This window comes from Cervus canadensis, chromosome 11 (assembly GCF_019320065.1).
Source record: "Cervus canadensis isolate Bull #8, Minnesota chromosome 11, ASM1932006v1, whole genome shotgun sequence".
Lineage (NCBI taxonomy): Eukaryota > Metazoa > Chordata > Mammalia > Artiodactyla > Cervidae > Cervus > Cervus canadensis.
Genome location: NC_057396.1, coordinates 3051792 through 3075255, shown reverse-complemented (window position 1 = coordinate 3075255; position 23464 = coordinate 3051792). Strand labels below are relative to the sequence as shown.

Sequence of the window (23464 nt, the reverse complement as noted above, 5' to 3'; positions counted from 1 at the left end):
CACTTGCCTGTGTTTTTATCAAGATATACAAGGCCACTGGAAATGTATATTCAACCAACACCTCCTGAGTGCATGCTACTTCAATGTGGACAGGACATCAGAACCACTGTTGGAATGAAGAAATTACTATGACACAGTTCCTGCTCTGAAAAGTGTTGTTTGTAATCTGTTTGCTGGGAAGGATGTTAGGAGAAAAACCTTTCCTTCCACACACAGCATGTAATTCCACTCAAGAATGTAGGTCATATTAAACTAAATTTTGTAAGGAAATCTCTGACATTTTCAGCCCTCAACAATCTCTCTTACCTTAAAACAAATCTGTTAACATTCCTTGGGTGTTTTTCCTATCTGTTTTATTATTCAGCATGTGGAAACAAATGCGAGGGACATCAAATAGGAAGGAAGATTAACTTTATTCACTGGAAACTGTCTCGGTCCACATAGCCAAATATTAGCCTTCATCTCCTATTAATACTTTCTCAGTCAAATTTCTAGTCTAGCATTCAGCATAGCCTTCATCACTGTCCTGTCCAACCCCTCACCTAAAATTAGGAATTTTCATAAACCCCAACTGCTTATTCACCTAAGTATTCAATAAACAGTAACTGAAGTTCAGAAGCTTTGATCTTTTCTCTCACCTGCAGGATTTTTTTTTGGGGGGGTGCAGTGCCTAACATATGTCTTACAAAGACTTATTCAGCTCACATTGCCTACATCTTTATCTTATTATCAGGATACTAACTTTTGTGAAGAAGAGCTGAAGTCTTATAGAGCTACCCATGAGAGCCTTACAGAATGTAAGTACACAATATTTAATTGTTACGGGTGTTACAGACAGGATACTTGGCATCTGCTGATGGGTCATTTGGTACAGGTGCATCACCATCGTTTATAGCTCCAGAAAGATTTGAAAGCTACAGTGACAAGTGCTGTTCTCACTAGCAATTATGGAACAGAGAGGTTTTTAGATTTTAAAAAATGCATAGAGTGCCTCATGATGATATAGTGTGTGGGAACGGGGGAAGGGGAATAGAATTTCTTGGGTCAAGCATTGTGACAAAAAACAGCATGTGCTGCCTTTCTGCCTTTGCCTAAAATATTCATTTGTTTCCTGTCCTCCATTTCCCAGAGTGAAAGCTTCTGGAAAATAATGACTGCATTTTATTCGTTGCTGTATCAGGACATAATGGGAGCTAATAGGAGGCTTTCAATAAATATTTTTTGAATGAATGGCATTAAGAGTATTCTTGCAGCAAGATGTTTATGCACATTTACATATGAGGAAGCAGTACAAGAGAAGACAAGTGGTTAATCCATCTGATGACTGAGGACGTTCATTTGCAATTTTAAAACCAGAATTTGCAAACCCTGAAGACAAAGCTATGACATGTACTCCTGCTAGTCTGCTTCTGTAAATTAAGATGTATTTTGGGGGTCCAGCCACTCGTGATACCCTTTTCTTTGTGAATAGCAATCTAGTAGGTGCCCAGGCAGCCTCCACTCCCCAGTGGTGAGCTACATCCAGAAACATTTATAACCCATCATTGGGCAGACATCCTGTCTGCTATGGTATGTTCTTTTCTGTCTCCATTTCAGGCCCCAGTGAATGAATTAGTCCTTGAGTCTCAAATGCATAACACAGTGCCTGGCACAAGATGAAGTCAAGTGATGTCTAGAAATAAATTATTCAATGATAATAAAAGAAAAGATTATTCCTTACAGTAAATCAAATTCTACCACAATATGACTTATACCCATTTAACAATAAATTATTCAGTTCAGTTCAGTCATTCAGCTGGGTCTGACTCTTTGCAACCCCATGGACTGCAGCATGCCAGGCTTTCCTATCCATCACCAACTCCTGGCGCTTACTCAAACTCATGTCCATCAATTTGGTGATGCCATCCAACCATCTAATCCTTGGTCCTCCCCGTCTCCTCTGCCTTCAATCTTTCCCAGCATCAGGGTCTTTTCCAGCTCTTCGCACCAGGTGGCCAAACTATTGGAGTTTCAGCTTCAGCATCAGTTCTTCCAATGAATATTCAGGACTGATTTCCTTTAGGATGGACTGGTTGGATCTCCATGCAATCCAAGGGACTCTCAAGAGTCTTCTCCAACACCACAGTTCAAAAGCATCAATTCTTTGGTGCTCAGCTTTCTATATAGTCCAACTCTCACATCCATACATGACTACTGGAAAAATCATAGCTTTGACTAGACGGACCTTTGTTGGCAAAGTAATGTCTCTGCCTTTCATTTTTTTTTTTCTCTGCCTTTTAATATGCTGTCTAGGTTGGTCATAACTTTTTTTCCAGCATAGCTATTTAATCTTTATTATTCTGTGTAAAGTACAATAGTAGATATTATAGGGCACAGACATAAAAGACATAAATCCTAACAAAGTAAGATATAGAAATGGAAATCAAATATATTTCATCTTGAATGCCAACTCCAAAACACTTATGAATCTTTTCCTTAGGAACTTTGGGAAGGTTTCTAAGACTGCAGGTATGCTCTAGGAGAAAGACTACTTACTATATATAATTACTAGCACCTACCCTGAGTATGAAAGGGGGATAAATGGTCATACACATGTTATATTTGCCACCTCTATGTGCAAGGAGATCCAACCAGTCCATCCTAAAGGAGATCAGTCCCGAGTGTTCATTGGAAGGACTGATGTTGAAACTGAAACACCAATACTTCGGTCACCTGATACAAAGAGCTGACTCACTGGAAAAGACCCTCATGCTGGGAAAGATTGAAGGCAGGAGGAGAAGGGGATGACAGAGGATGAGATGGTTGGACGGCATCACTGACTCAATGGATATGAGTTTAGGTAAACTCCAGGAGTTGGTGATGGACAGAGAGGACTGGCGTGCTGAAGTCCATGGGGTCACAAAGAGTCAGACACGATTGAGCGACTGAACTGAACTGTAAAAGGGATAAAGTGAATGAGCTTTCTTAAAAATAAGTGTGTTTGAAGGGAGTGTTCTGTACTACTTTCTAGCTGTGTGTCTCTGAGATTACCTAATCTAAAGTGACAGTTTCTTTGTCTGCAAATAGTGAGGACATTAGGTTGTCTACAGGATTCCAAGGACCAAAAATAAACAAACAAATAAGCAAAAAGACACACAGTAATGCTTTATAAAATCTAAACCAGAAATGAAAGAAATGCCATATAGTTAAACTGATGCACAGAGTAATAACATAAAGAAGTAAACAAACAATGATTTCTAGGCAGCAAACATTTTAGGAGTTTGGAGGATGATGAAGCACAGTCCAATTTATTATTTCAAAGAGAAGAAATAACATATGTGATAAAATGTAGAGATGGAGATATACACTTAATATTTTAAATCTGGCTTTTCTTGACACAATTTCTAGGAATGTTAGGCCCCAGAGCTATTTCATTAATTTTTTTCCTAGTAAGTCTGAGATAACTGTGACTGTCGACATACACTGAAAATATAAACCTCATAAAGTATGAACTTACTTTATCCATTTAATCTCCCAAAGATATTACAAATGATTTATCGATAGCTCCTAAACTAAAATTAAAGAATGGAAAAATATTTCAGTAATATGAATAAGATAATATCTATGACAAAGTATATAAGTAAAGAATCTGCCTGCAGTGCAGGAGACCTAGGTTCAATCCCTGGGATGGGGAGATCCACTGGAGAAGGAAGTGGCTCTGGCCTGGAGAATTCCATGGACTGTATAGTCCACGGGGTCACAAAGAGTCAGACATGACTGAGCGACTTTCACTTCACATTTTATTATTTCACAGCTGTACTCTGATAGGTACCTTATACAAAATCAGGAAACACAATAAATGTTTCTAGAATATGTTGAAAGGCAACTGAAAGCATATTTTTCAATTTAGATCTAGAAAGATGACTATATTTTAAGAGTATGGAGCTTAGGATATGGTCATATTTTAAACTCACTTTTTCTTATGCCTTTACATAACTGTCAATTTTCATATCTATCCTAATATATTATTTCATGCATGCATTTGTACTACTAACGGAATAGTTTTAAAAAGATATGACCATCAATGCCAATATATAGGTGTTGAATTCATTGTGTTTTAACTTCAGTTCTGGATCTATAATTAGTGAAAGAATTGAAATCTTAGATGAAGGGATTCGCTTTCTAAACAAGTTCAAGGCAAGGCTATTCAAAGTGTTTGTCTGCTATGTGACGAGGAGCCTGAACTGGGCTGAAAATCAACATACTGCTTCATTTGTCAAAAATATCTTGCTATTTAAAAAAACAATTTTAACAAACTAAACAATGCACTCTGGGCCATAGTTAATCTACAGCAAGTGTAGACTATGAACAAAGGGTTCCTGGAATGGCAGCAGGTCCATGATCACATTTGAGCTGCACTGGTCCAAGGAAACCTAAAAATAGATTGACTCCCTGAAGTCTGACTTATAGAATCAGTAGCCTAAATTAGTTGCAGTATTCTGCAACAGTCCCATACTTTTGGCACCAGGGACTGGTTTCACAGAAGACAATTTTTCCACAGATGGAAGTGGAGGGTGAGGGGTGGTTCAGGGGATAATGCGAGCAACGGAAGCAATTGATGAACCTTCACTCACTGGCCTGTCACTTATTCCTGCTGTACGGCCTGCTTCCTAACAGGTTGAGGACCAACTGGTTGGGGATCCCTGCTCTTGAGTCAACCGCTTCATTCTACTGTCCCATTTATACTGCATTTATACTGCACTTGGGAATATGACTCGACAGAGATGGTAGAATTCAGGAAGATGTGCTGGTGTGCTGATTCCGAGCCTAGGCCTTAGGAGTCATCCTTTGTTTCTATTTGGGGGCTTCCCTCATGGCTCAGATGGTAAAAGCATCTGCTTGCAATGCAGGAGACCTGGGTTCAATCCCTGGGTGGGGAAGATCCCCTGGAGAAGGAAATGGTAACCCACTCCAGTATTCTTGCCTGGAAAATTCCATGGACAGAGGAGCCTGGTGGACATGAGTTCACTTTCACTTTTGACTTTGTTTCTATTCAGCCATCTCTGCTTCTGCTACGTCCCGAAGAAACACATGTACTGGGTAGCCTTTTAGGCTACCAAGGCTGAGAGACAGATGTAGATCCAACCTGAACTTAGGGGGTAAACACCATACAAGCTTAGTCTACTTATGTCAAGATCCATCTGACCCCAGGCACATGAATGAAAATAAATAATTTTTGTTTTAAGCCACTGAGTTTTGGGACACTTCTTACACAGATTAGTCTGCAAATAGCTATTTAATGTATATACAGAGGGAAACTTTTAAGAGTCAAGGTGGAGGAGGGCTGCTGAGATGCACAGTGTTGGAAAGGGTATACTCAGAGTGTGGGTGGAAAAGGTATTAATGCCTATGTTTGTGAGTAGCTCATTCAACAGATTTTAAAAGTCCTGATTTCACAAGTTCTGAGGATCCCCGTCAGGCCTCTGATACAAGGAAAGACAGTTCTTCCTTATTTTCTTCCCCAGTGAGTATAGCAAGGAACAAAAACAGAATGCAATGCACAAAGACCAGAAATCTGTTAATGAAAGAAGAATGTTTTGAACTGAAATATAACAGACTTCAAGCACTTACTAAAGAAAAAATTTCAGCTAATAATAGACATATATAAAGTTATAGTCGTCTTCAGTTTGCTTCCTTAAAATAGCCACTCTAAATCAGATTCAACTGACTTACTACTGTTCTTTGTATTTTTCTTTCAAGTTCTAACTTAACAGATCCCATGTCCAAAATTGATAGCTGGACTCAACAGCTGAGAGAGACAACTGCATTAATTTATGTAGCTTCTGTGAATAGACTGAACAAACAGGACTGCTTATAGAAATTGCTTTCATAATTATTATTTAGAGTGTGATACTATAATAACATATACTTTCTGTAGCACTAAGAATGAAATAGATTTTACCCCTCGAATTTCCTAAGTAAATTTCAAAAACAGATGGCTCCAACCACTCCAAAAGTAAAGAAAAATGTGACCTTAAGATTTTTAAAAATGTGAAACAATATTTTATCTAGGTTTTTGTTTTTATAATGTTAAGCTAAAATTTAGTGTATATATCAAGTATTTAGGTAAATTTAGGTCTGTAAACATACATTAAATTTACAGGCCATTTTTGTTGTTAAAGTTTCCTGTATACTATTCAATACTATTTGGGTAATAACTATATAAAGTGTAAAAACTGTTTTATTTCTTCAAAGGTTTATTTGTTTGTACTTCCAGTTAGTCAAAGATGAAAACTATGGAACAACTATTGCCTAAAGGAATAAAACATAAATAAATAAATAAAACCTTTGATTTAGCAACCAGAGCAAACTGCAGCAGCTTACTTAATAAAGTGGCTCCAGCCATTCTGGGGTATTCCCCAGGGTGAAATGTTCCACGTTGTATAGCTTTGTATATAATTAAAAATCTGCCACAACTATGATCTTGAATATCTTCTGGAATAAAGTATAGTTAAATAACCAAAATCTCAAGTAAATAACAGCTGCAAGTAAGCAACAAAAAGGTCTTTGGAGCAGTGTTTTATTTACATCTTTCTGAACTACAAACTTCTTTGCTCTAATGCATTTCAAACAGAATCCTGTCTTTTCAGGAAGCTCTTGATCTCAACATATTCAATCATCCTTTTTCAATTAAGGCAAAGTTTCTTTCATCTCACTCAACTCACCTAAGATAGGTATATAGTCATTCTAGAAATGCTTCTACCTCTTGGGTAATATTTAAGAAGTGTTGAATTTGAGTACAAGGGGAAAAGGATGACACTAACTATTCTTTAATCAATAGTTATGTTTTTTTTTTTTTAACAAAAAAGCACACTACTGATTCATTCTTGGTAAATTTCACTATTTCTCCTAATATCTAGTGTTAATATTACACAAAGACAATTCACTGTTAACAAATGTTACCTATCTTTTCCTTGAAACACATCATGTAGCCATAGACCAGAGGTCATGTAAAATGATCCAGAGATGTGCTAACCAGACGCTCAGCATTTCTTTTTCAGCAACGAATGAGTATAGCCACCATGGACATTCAAATGAAATTTTATATGTTGGCTAAATGCCTATTACAACTTATACATTTACTGCAGAAATTCTCTTAGAAATGATTTTCCTATTATATCTAAAAGCCATATTCAGAGTGAAATTACCACACTGGCCATGTTTTATACAAATATTGTTAACCTAAGAAAAAAAGATTGTACAAACTTGTGACAAGTGTTAATATTCTCTCAAATGTATCTTCAACATCATTGCTTTTGACGACCTCATAAACTTGAATATATGTATGATACTATAACATTAACTAATGCTATGAGGAATAAAAATCATTTGAGTGAAGAGATACTTTCCACTGTGATTCTTGTGAACAAAAAGTTTTCACAAAATACATAATTTGGCATTTAGTGTCAGGGAGCTTTCATCTTGGGCTATAAATTTTGATGATAAAATAGTTAAATTAAAAGAATATTTTCAAGTATATGTTTTAAGAATACATTTGAACATGATAATATGATACAAACACAAAAGAAATGACACTTTTTTTTTTTTACCTATCATGCTGCTATTGTATCCATATTTCAAACGCAGAACAAATTGTTCAGAGGATATGAACTTTCTTCAAAGAACCACAGGAAGTCTCCTGGATTGCATACAAATAACTGATACTTAATCAGTGTCTCTAATGTTTGCTAATATTTTCAAGACAATGAGAAATACACATAAGACCTCTGTCAAAAATGTGCATACAAATTACCAATTTGCACACATAAGTATCAAATCTGTATAATCTCTACTGAAGAACTGATCTCAAGGATTTTCAAGCAGAATGTGGAACACATCCTTAGTCAAGTATCATAATGTGATTGATGCTTAAAAATAAGCCCACAAACCAATGCTAGGTGTGCTTCTCAGGAGTCAACAAGATATCAATACTAAGACTCTTGTTTAAAATATAAATATAAATTTATGCACAGAAGTAAAAGCCTCAAAGTGGTGAAGTGAATCTCAGTACATGGGCAGTGCATGCCCTTAAGACTTAACGTCAAACTGTCTACATTTTATTATATGTTGTAATTACCAAATATATAAAACTGTAAGCTTAACTGACAGAGCACTTCTGAATCTGAATCAGCCAATTTAGAGCAACAATTGATAACACCATTACAGAACATGCAGAAATAGTAAAAGCTCCACGTCCACACTGAACCCACATCCAGGCAGCAAGATTTTGACCCAATGATGTAAGGTGTAAATCCATGCTGTTTATACTTGTGTAAAAAGTACTTGGATTTTTTGAGAATCCAGAAGAAATGACTGAAATAAAACCATACAGAATGCAACAGATAAATATGTAACCACCACCAACCCTACCAGCTCAAATTCATTAACAGTTGTTTCTCTTTGGACTTAAACTGACTTAAACTGAGACAAGGTTATGGGTGCAGACAGTCTTTATCTGGGAGGGTATTCCAGGAGGCACAAGTGAGGACAGGGATGGGAGAAAATCTAATGAACACATCATTGCCATGGACCACTGCAGTTCAAACCCTCTGAGGAAACCTGAGGAACATACCTCAGACTTGCCCCACAGAAAGATGGAGAACCTGGGGCATTTATCCACCAAATCCCATAAGCTGGAGCAGCAACAGTATGTTCAAAAGGACAAACGTCACAAAACCACAGCTTTTGTTTATTCAGCAGTGCATGCAAGCGTGCTAAATTGCTTCAGTTGTGTCCGACTCTGTGATTCTGTGGACTGTAGTCTGCCAGTCTCCTCTGTCCAAGGGATTCTCCAGGCAAGAATACAGGAGTGAGTTTCTGTGTCCTCCTCCAGGGGATCTTCCCAACCCAGGGGCTGAACTCACTTCTTTCTAAAGCACTGATAAGCTGTCCCGGCCACTGGGCAGCAAAGGTAAAGACTTTCAGAATGTGCCCTTCTCATCTCCCTCTTTTCTCTTGCCTCCTTCTTCATCATCTGTCTGTCACTTCATGGACTCTCTAGAGTGGCTTTCAAATGTTCTTTGCATTTTTGCCCCCAGTGTCAGCAGAGGAGGTGGGAAAACTAGGACACGCAGAGCTGTGTTCCAGTTGCACCCAACTCAGTGGCTGCAGCCATCCCATCGTCTTCTCCTGACCTCTACCTGCTGGTCACTGTCTTAGGAGAGGTTGGTCTCAGCCCATGAAGTGGCATCACATACGTGATTCTCTGCAACCTCTCTTAAGACGAGGCTTTCTTTGTGTTCTTGCCTTTCTGTTTTGCTCCTAACCTATGCCAGCCTGAAAGGAAGTCTGCTCCTTAGGTATATTCAAAGTATCAGAGACTTAATTGTTTTCTGAAAGTCTCAAAAGTAAGGTTCTTACACTTCAAGATGCATGGGTGAGTGTAGACAAAAAATAGTAGAAAGTGGTATTTAACTGATCCATTTAAAATATCTATCCCTTTAATATTTTATAAATTATATATAGTATTATATATAATTTACAAATATATATACACATATTGAAAATGTGATAAAAGTTTCTTGCTGATTCTTTTTAACTAATGAGGTACACCATCAAAAGGATTTGCTCTGAGAGATTGCATCTGCTATTTCATGGCCAGAGGGCCAATGACCACTGTCAAACAGTAGGTTCTTCAAGGGAACTTTTAGAAGGCTGCAATCAATTGTCCTGAGGAGACACCTAGGTTTGCAAATCTCATGGCCTGGTGGTTATACTCTTCAGTCCAAATGACTCTGGGCATTCACCCTGAGTGTTGATTTGCTTAGCTCTGTAAATTGCATTGAGGGTTTGGTTTTTTAAAAAAGGCCTTTAAAGAAGGTATGTGGAATGAAGCTCTCTTACTGTTCCATCTAACACATGACCCACCACAATAATAACTCCAAGTCGTAATTTATGGGAAAAACCATACTCTTGGCATCCACCTCAACAATTCGGTTGCCTACTAACTAGACTTAATTTGCAATCCTTTCGGTTATGGTGAATGGATTGTCTTTTCATATGTTCCGTTTGCTCAATCATTCTGTAAGCACCTTACAAGCAGATGCTTGTTGTCTACTTCCTTTAACCTGCAAGAACAGCTCACAAACTGCTTTGGTTCAAAACAACAGTGAATAAGTTGTTGAAATAAAGAACTCTGAATGGATTTATTTTCAACTCTTGAAGGTTACTTCTTGGGATTTTTAAACAGGCTAGTGACAGACTCTTGCTGCTACCCTGGGAAGCCTAAAGTACAAGTTGAAGAGAGTAGGGATGGTTCTAAAAGCACAGCAACCAGTTTGAGCCAATTATCAGTTAAAATTAATCTGCATATCATCTTCAGGATATATAAATTCCATTCTCCTTGACTTTTCTGGGTTGTTAAGTATTGCTTCTACTCATTGAGGAAAAGATAAATTTGGTAGAGTGTTTTTCTATTTACAGGACAAATTCAAATTATCCATTAAGCCCACACCAAAATCCTATGGAAAAGAGATCATTGCCATCATCCCCATTTTATATAAGAGGATAATGAGGCTCAGAGAAATAGATGCTTTGTCCAAGGACATTCAGAGAATGTGACAAACCCAATGAGCATAAGCCCTGCTTTCTTTACTTCAAAGTCACACCAGGCTTTCTATCTTACTGTGTATCCAAGACAGTTTGTGAGTGTGTGTATATGACTGTTTGTCTACTACCCGAGATATAGAATACTGTTGCTTTATAAAAGGATAGAATAACATAACTTGATTAAATTTTTGATACTAGTTTTTAAAAAAATGCTTGTGTTTTGATGGTTTTTGGTCACAGAGGCAGAATGAGTTGATATTTTCAAAGAAAAGAGCTTGCAGCCTTATTTGTAAGAAGTGATTCACCGAAAGCCTATTTTATTATAAGATAAATTCTTTTTCTTTTGTTGAGGTATCTTATATCTAGGATGATCTCAGATATTTTAGATGAAGAATTCAATACCATAAAGAAATGATTTACTTAAGACTATATAAAAGAACATAGAGACCTGATGCTAACTCCTAGATAAATTGTCTACATACCCATCCTAACACACATAAAGTATACCTCCTACCTGAAATTGTCATTGCTTTTTTATTCAGGATGGTTTACTGCAAATTCAGGATTTTATGATCCTCATTGATTTAAATTTTTCTACAAAGACATAATCTGAGAGTTCAACTTTAATATCAGCAACCATGATTTCAGTGGGGATCCACTTTTTGATGTCAATCTAATGTCAGTATATTTCATGTTGTATAAGCAGTAATTTATGAGTTATCCTTGGAACATTTGGTCTAGTGTCTCTTAGCCACAGGCATGAAGGGCCCACCACAATTCTACATTCCAGATGAAACACACTACAGTAAGAACATGAAATCAAACCATGTCTTTGTTCAAGATTAATAGTAACTTAAGTTGTTTTGAAGAAAAATAAGGAAATACAGAAAAATAAGCCTGAAAAACAATCTAGTTAGGGTTGCCACAGACCTTTCTGTTTCATTTCATGTACAGTTTGTAAAGCAAAAGAAAAATCAATGATCTGATCTTCTTTCCCTTCAGCATCTGAAATTGGGTCTCTTATTTTGAAAGCCAGGGTATGTGGTTTCTCTGATCAGTTCATGTCCTTTGGAGGGTTCCAAAGAGAGACTATCATGCTCTGAAAGCAGCACTGAAATATTTTACCACTATATGAGTAAACAAAAGCATATCAGCAGTTAAACACATTTTATGAGCTGAGCGAAACAGAATATTCCTAAGTGGAATGGAAACGACAATGGAATAGAGGACAGGCCTGGGAGCTTCACGTCTTTCAGAACAGAGAAAGAGCCTGGGGGACAGTAACACCTCCAAACCATTCTGATAGTGAGGAGAGAGATTCTCTGAGCCTGACATCATGTAGATGGCCTAAGAAAGAAGTTTCCTTGTAGCTAAACTGCTAAATTTAATTTATCCGGGAAAAATAGGTTAGCTGATTTCTCTTTTATTTGCTTTTTTTTTTTTAATTGAAACTTTTGTTTATCAGGCTTTCTCATTTTCATGGTTGGAATACAATTAAATTCTATAGACAGATGGGCTTCAGCCGTGCTAATTACCATGGTGATCAATTAACTCAGCTGCTATTTAGAATAGAGAAAGCTACATAAACAATGACCTAGGAATTTTGTCTAAGACAGTTGTAGAAACCTATCAAGCATATAATTCATAAAATATCCAACGGCCATGTTGTTGTGGTACAATGGGCTTCTTTATTTATTTGAGATCTTTACCATATACCTCTGTCCTAACAGGAAACATGCATCCAGTCAATCTGGCCCAAAAGGTCATGATAAATGAAGTGACCTGCTACACAGCTAGCTTTTGGGGTGGCATAGCTGTTGACTGAAGGCATCTTCAGATCTTTCCTATCGGAACTGCATGCATGTACCGAGGAGTTACATGTTTCATGTGTCAGAGTGAATATATGTGGACAATGCAGAAACTGGTTACTTTCAGAAAAGTTTGCACTATATTATCCACATATGTGTATAGCATCAAGACATTTAAAAGAATTAAACTATAATATTAACTAATTATACACATCCATGTTAAAAGCACTTACAAGGACATTTGGAAATTCCTAATGCACATTTCCTAATGAAATATCTCTACAGGCTAGAGAGTAACATAAACTAAGACTGACAGGCAACACAATGTCAAAATATTGAAGGAATCTTCACTAACTCTAAAGCAGAGGAAGAAGAGGATCTATGCAGATGGCAACCCAGGAACTGCATTGGCTTTTCCTCATGATAAAGACTGACTGTTAGCTCAACCAGCCAGGCTCTATACAAAAACAAACATGGACATTCATTCTGTTTGTTTGTGTGGGTGCCTGTGTGAATGCTAGGGTTGAGGAGAAAGCTAGACTATTATTCCTTCCCTGCACCAGTCCTAACATCCTACTGTATCCTTCCACTAATACCATCTACAAGGGGAAACAATGAACAGCAAAATGCATGTGTGTTAGAGGAGAAAAAAGTCAAGTGTATGCTATGATACCCCTGGAGAAGGAAAGGGAAACCCACTCCAGTACTCTTGCCTGGAAAATTCCATGGATGGAGGAGCCTCACAGGCTGCAGTCCATGGGGTCGCAAAGAGTTGGACATTACGGAGCGACTTCACTTTCTTTTCACTTTCATGCTATGACACATTGAGCAAAGCATTATTTCTCCAAAGTCAGCTGGGTAAAATTTAACTATGGCTGTGACCAAGTCATATTTCGAGTTGAATTCAGGAGCAGTTTCACCAGTGAGCTTTCTACATATTCCTACTCACTCCTTGTACCCCTCACCCAAACAAGTAACCTTTGTCTTCTCTGAGCAAGCACAGCATTTTATTCACACATCTCTTATAACTTCTACTACATTCTGTTATATAAAATGATCCAAAGTGCATGAGTCTTATCTGGTCTACTGGCTACCTTGTTCTTTGGAGAAAAGTGAGTCCTAGTCATCTTAGTCCTCAAAGCCCCAAGTCCACTGATGTGCTCATAGGATATTGTCATTAAATATTTACTATGAGAAATTATTAACATGTTTCTGAGCTCATCTTCAAATGGCAGAAAACTAACTAAACAAATCTGTAACTTTCTAAACACATATTTTTTTGTAACTAATTGGACTGAGTCAAGACATTTCCATGGTTTCCAATCAGGACTAACTATACAGGAAGGACAGGGAGGCCTGGTGTGCTGTGATGCATGGGGTCGCAAAGAGTCGGACATGACTGAACGACTGAACTGAAGTGAACTGAACTGATACAGGAAGGACAAAACAGAAAAGTATAGAAATCACAATGAAATTACAACTATTAAAGCGTGTTTGAACTTATAAATAGATCCCACTGGTATTTCTAAACTACAGTGACATTGTTTTTGAGATGAGTTGATTACAAGTTATTGTAAAAGAATAAACAATAAAAATGGTTTGAATAATTTTCCTCAATCACAGCTGAATTCAAAACATAAGACCCTATTTGTCATTACTGTTACATTTTGTTTTACATGATTATTCTCACAGCAGAAACAGGAAAATAAAAACATTCCTTGTCTAAGGTACACTGAAATTTAAGAAAAGTAAGTGTGTTCAGTTGTGTCTGACTCTTTGTAGCACCATGAATTGTAGCACGCCAGGCTCCCCTGTCCATGGACTTTTCCAGGCAAGAATACTGGAGTGGGTTGCCATGTTCTTCTCTAGGGGATATTCTCAACCCAGGGATGGAACCCATGTCTCCTGCATTGGCAGACAGATTCTTTACCACTGGGCCACCTGGCAAGTCCCGAGACAAGTCACTATCAACCCACAAAGTTACATTAGTAAATTGTTTTGTTCCTGTTTTTAATTCATTACACTAACTTTATTTAATCTATAAACAATCACAAAATATAAGTAATCTTCAAACCTTCAATAAACAAGGTGGGCATCCTATAGATCAGAATATTTTTTTCATATTCTTAACACATTGAAAAGGACCATAAAGTACAAAATTGTAGCAGCAAATTTTCTTAAAAATGAAAATATACACATGTATATATAGACTTGGAAAGTATATGTATTGAAAACACTAAAAGTTAACAAGAGATTATATTACCTTCAATACACAGTAAATACCTTAAAATGCATCTCTTTATATGATAAAATGTTAAAATGTTATGCTATAAAATAAAGTAATAAATAAAGGCATGATGAAGTGTTCCCTGTGGGAAAGTGACATCATCTTCATTGCATTCTCAAAATAATTGAAAACATGTTCTGAGTGTGAGCTTTCTCTCTCTCTCCAAGCATGTGCATGTGTGTGTACCATGTACACACATGTATGTGTAGGTCTTCTGTTCATGCTTTACTTTTCTTACAATTAAGAAAAACCACTAGCTGAGTTCCCAGCAGGTTGAGGCATACTAATTTCTCAGAATTTCTTCAATTATATATCTGCTAATATATTTAAGAGGTCTTGTGGTCTTTAAGTTTCAAAAACGGGCAATGCTAAACCTTTTTATTAGGGAAAACCTCCAAACAAACTAATAAAAGCTTGAACTTCCATCAGAGCAACATTTTAATGTATCTATTAAGTGATTAGCTTCCTGAAGAAATCAATGTTATTCATTATTGGCAGTTCTGGCATAATATTATATTGCAAACAGGAAAATGGGAAAGTTAGTTATTTAACCTATGAAAACAGTGGGAAACTCAGTTGCTCAGCCTATGAATACAGCTTTAAAAATTCTGTATCTTCCCTTAAATGGCACTGAAAATCTCAAGTGGTGATATAACTGTTTTAATAAGTCTCAGTAACACTGTATTTTTAAAGTAACACCAGGCATATATTTAAAGGAAACAAAATATAGCAAGCTAATATATTTGCTTAATGCAGCTTAATTATTACATATACTACATAATGACACCCATGCTGCCGTAGTATCGTTTCAGATAGAAAACATTTATTTTGCTCTGTAAAGCAAGAGATGGTACTTTAAACATCAACTCACTGTACTAAGTGGAACCATTAATCATCTGGATTTTTGCTGCATTATGTTTTTAAAAGAAGCAAATTACAAAAGGTACTATTATGGATTTACTTCAAAAAATAATTTTGGGGTTATTTACTGGCCAGTATGAAATGACTGTCATCTTTTCTGTTTTATGGGTATTTAGGCTATACAATGAGAATTGATTTTCTGAGTGATAGCCCTGGGACCTTGCAGGAGTATCGCTTATCAAAGAAAGATTCAATTATGTTCCTACATTGTACTTACCAGGGAAGAAAAGTAAGGGACTATACTTCACAAAATCTCCCAAAGAAAAGTTGCAATAACCTTCAGTTACCCAGATAAGCACACCTAGATAATTCAGAGCTCCCATTTCCAAGTGATCTGTGCAACAAGGATTATAGATTTAAAAATGTTTTACATTTATGAGTATTTTTATACATTCCAGATGATTCCCCAGTTTATTACATAATTAGAAGAAGCTTTTAATTAAAATTTTGAGGTAAGAAAATTATACATACAGTATTTGAATCACCAGTAATACTGAGTAAAATGAAAAAAAAATCAAAGAAGATACAAACTGAAATACTAAACAGGAGGCTGTATTTATCTTTTCAAATTCCAGACTATTTGGCAACCGAGGTTTAACATCTGAATGAGTGACTGGACCACAGAATCTGAAGGCTCCCTGCCAATCCTGACATCCTGTGATCTACAGAATGATGACAGTTAATTGGCCAGACTTTGAGTCTCTTTGTTTTCCACTGTGTGTTCTCAGTAAAAGGTAAAAAAGCACATAAATTCAAAATGCCACCAAAAGTAAAGAATTACAAGATAATAAAAGATACTACATAAAATTTAATGACATTCAGTATCAAGGCAGGGTAACATGAAAAAAGATGCTGACTGCTTTTGAATTCTGAATACTTGCTTTGCTAAAAAAAAAAAGAAAGACTTATTCTGCAAAAATAATTTTATTCACTGCTTAAAAAAAACAAAAGCCCTCGTATTACCTTCATGACTTATCAATATTTTAAGAACCATGGTTCAAAGCTGGTTGGGTAGGGAGAAAGGAACATGGAATGTGAGCCCTACTAACTTCTCATCTGCTCCTTAGCAGAGTAATTTGCATACGAACATGTCTCATATTATGTGTATGTGTGTACTTAGTCGCTCAGTTGTGTTTGACTTTTGCAACCCCATGGACTGTAGCCCACCAGGCTCCTCTGTCCATGGGGATTCTCCAGGCAAGAATACTGGGGTGGGTTGTCATGCCCTCATCCTGGAGATCCTCCCAACCCAGGGACTGAAACCAGGTCTCCCGCTTTGTAGGCAGATTCTTTGCCTTCTGAGCTACCAGGGAAAACCAGGAATGCTGGAGTGGGTACCCTGTCCCACTTCTTCATTACAGTTGTTCCCAAACTCAGGAGAAACCATTACTGATCTCTGATGGGCTTATCTGGACACTAAGAACCACAGAAGACATTTATTAGCCTATTGTTATTAGGCCAAAGGGCCATCCATCTCCATAAAGAGTGAAAGATAGTTCTAAATAATTCATAATTTTCTACAAGAACATTATGATGCTAGTTTTTTTCCCCCTAAAATTTCGTAAAGTCCTCCTTGTCATTAGGTACTGCCTTTCCAACTAAAGGCCCTTAAGTCAGGCAGTCTTCTTGGCCTTGTTCTCCCTGCTAGCCAACTTGTCATCACCATAAACCCAGCTCTTTCAGGAAGCCTTCCATGCCCAATAGTCCTATCCATATTCTGCATTTGTTCTACAAATACTACTAATTTCTTCCACGTTCTGCAAGATTCTGTGGTATTTTTAACTCCCAATGTGTAGGTATATGTGTGTATGTCCTCTATTTTAGACTGAGTTCCTTTAAGAACACAGCTTGTATTTAACATTATTTATGTGCACCCCGAAAACTTTGCACATTCTCCACACACAGTTGGCATTTGGCCAACATTCTCGATGTAAATGAATATGAGCATGAACCTTAGGGTAATTAGAGCAATGAGTGCAGAGATAGTCTTCCATCTGAGACAAAGACATGAGAAACAGAACCCCTCCCAAATTCTCCAGACTGATGTCACATCTTTCTCTAAGTGACAGTGCAGGTCTTCTGACAAGACTGAAATAAGGAGAGGGGATGAGGCAGAGGATGTCCGCTATCTTTTGGTTCATAAAAAAGTGCACTTGGGAAGACCAAGCTAGGAAGACATGAGCTCTCTATAGTGGAAACACACAGTGAAACACAAAGAAAAACAATTGGCACTCAAAGCTTTCTACCTGATCTCCATTGCCTTGAAGGACCGTGTTACCCCTGCCTTTGGGTCTCGAGCCTGGTATGGAGTGGGGCTGTGCCCTCAGATCAGAGTGTGAGCGACTGTGGCATTTACCCTGCCTTTTCCTACAGAAAGAAAGAAAGAAAGAAAGAAAGAAAGAAAGAAAGAAAGAAAGAGAAGTCGCTCAGTTGTGTCTGACTCTTTTCAACCCCATGAGCTGTAGCCCACCAGGCTCCTCTGTCCATGGGATTCTCCAGGCAAGAGTAGTGGAGTGGGTTGTCATTTCCTTCTCCAGGGGACCTTCCCGACCCAGGGATTGAACCTGGGTGTCCCGCCTTATAGGCAGGCACTTCACCGTCTGAGCCCCCAGGCAAGTTCTTTCCTACAGAATTGATGTCAAATTCGTCCCTTCTAGGTTCACCTCACTGATCTGTTCAAAGTAATGACTTACTTCTAACCAGTCTCTCGTTTTAGAGACCTTCTGTATTTTCCACACAATTCTGCTCCCACATCCAATGGGTAAGCACATTCTACTCAGGAAACACTATAATTCTGCACTGCCTCTTACATTTGCAAATTCCAGCAACAGCTCCCTCTTTGAGCCATTGAGAAAACCTCTAGCTGATCCTCCTGCCAAATCACATCTTTCATTTGTTGTGAGAAAACTCTTTCTTAAATCAATAAAACAAGTAAACATCACAAAGACCTGCTTCAAATCTTTTCCATTTCCTTTCTTTTCTCTTTTTTTCCCACCTTTTTTTTGGGGGTAGGGTTGGGAAGGGGAGGATTCTTGTTTATTGATAATGCTTAAATTCCTTGGGTTCATATATGGCTCTTTATAAACTGGCTCCAATGAATTTTTTCCAGCTTTATAGCCTGCCATTCAAATTCATGGACATTTTTCTCCTATTACATTTAATGTGTCATATTTCTCTGGAAAAACAAACCTTGTTATGAATTCTTGCTTTTACACATATAGTTCTTTTTGTCTAGAGTGACCCTCCCCACTTTTTACATGGGAAATGCTCATCCTTCAACATCCACCTGTCTCTTTAGAGAGACATCCTCTGTTCCCTTGAATCCCTCAGTATGCTGAACACGTCTGAAAGTACTGACCTCCAGAACTGTGATTTACTCATTTCCCATCAGTCTACCCCTAGCATATGAGATCCTCAAGGGAAGGCATCCATCATTTTTTATACCAAGGTAGCCTGATACTTGCCATGTAGGAAACAAGTACTCATTGTTTGGGGGGTAAGTAAAAGTACATAGAATACAATTGTCAAACGAACAGAATGCTGATATATTGTATAGGGAAAGCTGAAACAATCTTTTTCAGACCGCAGGTCAAATAGGCTTTGAAGGACTCGCCTTAGAACCAAATGGACTGGAGTGACTTTGTTTCTATGGGAACAAGCGGTCTAAGTTCCAAGCAGCACACATGCGAATGGACTTTGGAACACAAATGCCCCTGCTGGGTTCCATGCGGCCAAGCAGCAGGCACCGAGGCTGGCAGGCGGCCCCCGGACCGGTGAGTGGCTGCATCTCCGGGAGGTGAATGCATAGGACACCACGTCACCAGAAGCAGCCCAGCCATCCACGGAGACCAGCTCCAGTCAAGCCAGCGAGCCGCCCGATGCCCTCTGTCCATCCGGCCCTCCCGGGCCCGGGCCATGCTGCTCACGGTCTACTGTGTGAGGAGGGACCTCTCCGAGGCCACCTTCTCCCTGCAGGTCAGGCCTGACTTTGAGCTTCACGACTTCCGTGTGCTCTGCGAGCTGGAGTCGGGCATCCCCGCCGAGGAGACCCAGATCGTCTACATGGAGCGGCTCCTTGTCGACGACTACTGCTCCCTGGGCGCCTACGGCCTCAAGGACGGCGACATGGTCATTTTACTGCAGAAGGAGGCCGCGCGGCCGCGCTCCCCCGGGCTGGCGGCGGGCCTCTCCCGCGTGGAGCCAGCGGGGCCCGCCCTGCCGGGGACGTCCGGCTCCCGGCCGCACCAGCGCGCCCAGTCGGCCCAGCACTCCGGCCGCCGCGGCTCTGGGGAGAAGGCGGGCCCGGGTCAAGGGCTGGACAGCCCGGCCCTGGTCCGCAGCATGCTGCTGTCCAGCCCGCACGACCTGTCCCTGCTGAAGGAGCGCAACCCCGCCCTGGCCGAAGCGCTGCTCAGCGGAAGCCTGGAGAGCTTCTCCCAGGTCCTGATGGAGCAGCAACGCGAGAGGGCGCTGAGACAGCAAGAGCGACTGCGCCTCTTCTCGGCTGACCCGTTCGATCTGGAGGCCCAGGCCAAGATCGAGGAGGAGATCCGGCAGCAGAACATCGAGGAGAACATGAGCATAGCCATGGAAGAGGCGCCGGAGAGCTTCGGCCAGGTGGCCATGCTCTACATCAACTGCAGAGTCAACGGGCATCCTCTGAAGGCCTTCGTCGACTCGGGGGCCCAGATGACCATCATGAACCAAGTCTGTGCCGAGAGGTGCAACATCATACGGCTGGTGGATCGGCGGTGGGCTGGGGTCGCTAAAGGCGTGGGCACGCAGCGAATCCTCGGGCGAGTCCACCTAGCGCAGATTCAGATCGAAGGCGACTTCTTACAATGCTCTTTCTCTATACTGGAGGAGCAGCCCATGGACATGCTTCTCGGGCTGGATATGCTCAGGAGACATCAGTGTTCCATCGACCTCAAGAGAAACGTGCTGGTGATCGGCACAACGGGCACACAGACCTCCTTCCTTCCTGAGGGAGAGTTACCTCCGTGTGCTAAGTTGGTAAGTGGCACGGGGCCAGAGGAGTCTTCAGATAAGGAAATAGCAAATGCTATTAAACATTCAGCCATGGATTCAGGGCGGAAAAAGCATTGAAACAGGCTCTATATATGCTATCACCGTGAGGGAGTCTCAGGTCTCGGGAAATTATAAGACATGAGCTCACTGGCAATGCAATCATTAAAAAATCGGTAACCACTAAACCTAGCCTTGGGACTAAGTTCTCAGAGCCATCACTATGTAAACTGTGATTGATTGATCTTGGTCCATCCATTTCCCTTATCTAAAAATCACTGACCTTATCCTGAGAAGACTCTGGAGGCTCCAACTGATTTTCAGATAATCCATGAAAGGAAAACCAGCCTCTTTGGAGACGCTGTCCAAGGAAATTATAGTATGGCTTGTCCAAACCTGTTGCTCTTTTGCAGAATTCCCTGGAAAAAGCCATTGCTACAGATGCTACAATGCACCTACACAAAATGATTTTAAATCAGCAGTAACTATGGTATATTTAGGGGAATACATTTATTTTCATAGAATTTTTTTTTTTTTTTAAGGAAAGGTACTAGAAATGGTTGGTCAATTTTACTCAAGTTGATTAATACATATAAATGTCTGTTTGGGGCAGTAAGAAGCCAATTTCATCATGACTCCTGTGGAGGCATGCTCACTGCAATTCATTCTAAAAGGCTATTTCTACCATACTTGAGAGAGTGAATTTTTCTCCCAGGATGTCCTAAAGTAATTTCCTCTCTCCTCTACATTCCAAGAAATTCTGGTCATAAAAGAAAGGCAATCAAGTAGTTTTTTTTTTTTTTTTTAATTATCATGCTTCTTGGGAACCTAGTGGTTAAATTGTGGTGGGAATGAGAGTCAAGGGCAGGCAGTGTCTAGGTCCCTGGATTATCTTTCTGGCTTTATATATTAAGCTGTTACTACATAAATTTGGTTTGAACAAAGGGCTTCACTTTTAAAATAACATCTGAAAATTTCTGAATGAGATCTCTAAGGCCTCATTCAGCAATATGGTCCATTCTGACAAAGCTACTTTCCATTACTGCTGATAGTGGGAAATGGAATATTCCAGACTTAATTACAATCCATGGCTATAATACCTCAGAGAAAAGTTTCAGCTGCCTGAGGCCATCAGACTCACAGAAAATGTTTCAGGGCAGGGAAGCCTGGTGTACTACAGTCCATGGGGTCGATAAGGACATGACTTAGCAACTGAACAACAACAATTCATTAAGATTGGTATTATTAATAGAACACAAGGTTCAAAGTCAAAAATATATTCTGATTTTAGCTCTATATTAATTAGGCAAATCAGTTCACATATAATACACCTCAGATTTCTCATCTATAATCTCTTTCAGATGGGAGAGTCATTTTCAGCTACTAAGACTACATTATGAACCAGGATATCCTTTATTTGTTTTCCCAACAAGATCTAAAGCTACCCAAGCCCTTCCAAAGGCTACAGAAAAAAACTCCTACCCTGGAGGTCTCCCTTTCTTGATTGGCTTCTTCGTTATGTTTCTATAGAGTTTCCTCTTTCCTTACAGCTATCATCAACTTGCCTCCCAGTATTCTTCCTTATCCTCTGGAGAAGGCAATGGCAACCCACTCCAGTACTCTTGCCTGGAAAACCCCATGGATGGAGGATCCTGGTAGACTACAGTCCATGGGGTCACAAAGAGTCGGACACGACTGAGTGACTTCACTTTCACTTTTCATTCTTCCTAATAGAATTCCTGTGCTCATATCATTTTCCCAACCTTGTCTACATTTGCACCAAGGCTTACATCTGGGCTTCCCTAGTGGCTCAGTTGGTAAAGAATCCCTGCAATGCAGGAGACCCAGGTTCAATCTCTGGGTTGGTAAGATCCCCTGGAAAAGGAAATGGCAGCCCACTCCAGTATTCTTGCCTGGAGAATTCCAGGGACAGAGCTGGGCAGGCTACAGTCAATGACATTGCAAGAGTCGGACACAGCTGTGCGACTAACTTTGACTTTCACTTTACATCCAGTAGAGTTACTAAAAATGACCAATGACTAGACTTCTTTTCTACTTTTCTTTCTAAATAAGTACTAAAGACAAAAGTAGGTGACAAAGTAAAGGAAGAAATTCAGAGTACAGCCAGGGATCATCAGTTAAGTGCCAATGAAAAATGGGAACTGACCTGATAAATGCATGGATACCTTCATGAATAAAAGTGTGCAGACTCCTAAGTATTTTCTGCAAGACTCAGCTTTCAGATCCATTTATACGAAAAACATATCTCATTTGCACATGTCACATGGGGCTGACCAAGGTTGAGTATACTGTGTATCAGGATATCTAACCCATGAAAGTCAATCAAAAATCACCAAGTATTTAAATTAAAAAGACACTTTGCATGATATCAAATCCCATCACACACACTTGCCTTTCTCAGAGCAACATCACTTCTAATGTAATTATGTTTTTTAGGACCAGATCCAAGTCTTTGTTTTTTGTTTTGAGCTTTGGTTTGAATTGAACTCTATTAATCCATAACTTCCAATAAGTTCATCTTTATTCTTCTCTTTGTCAAGAACATATTTAATTTCTCTGGCATGAGACAATCTTTTTAATATAGGGAATAAATGTCATCTGAAATAGTCTCTTTTATAGCTTTCACCAGATTCTTTAACTGTTCCTCACTGGATAAGTTTGGAACCACTTAAAAATTTCTGTTGTATTCCTTTGGACATATTCCAGCTTTTAAAAATATTACTTGACTAGATGGACTGGTAAATTAAAAATACTTTCATTGGACTGAAAATAAATTATCTCAAGGAAAAATCAATAAAGAGCTAATTAATTAAGC

General features: G+C 39.1%; 2 protein-coding genes across 4 annotated transcripts in view; one reads left to right on the top strand and one right to left on the bottom strand.

The window, feature by feature from the left end:
• The window catches only part of PDGFD (platelet derived growth factor D), a 266713-nt gene that overhangs the window by 111765 nt on the left and 131484 nt on the right, over window positions 1–23464 (bottom strand). The window lies entirely within an intron of this gene.
• Window positions 19325–21404, top strand: DDI1 (DNA damage inducible 1 homolog 1). The gene has a single exon (XM_043481503.1). The coding sequence runs from the start codon at window positions 19519–19521 to the stop codon at window positions 20707–20709; it is 1191 nt and encodes a 396-aa protein (XP_043337438.1). The 5' UTR covers window positions 19325–19518; the 3' UTR covers window positions 20710–21404.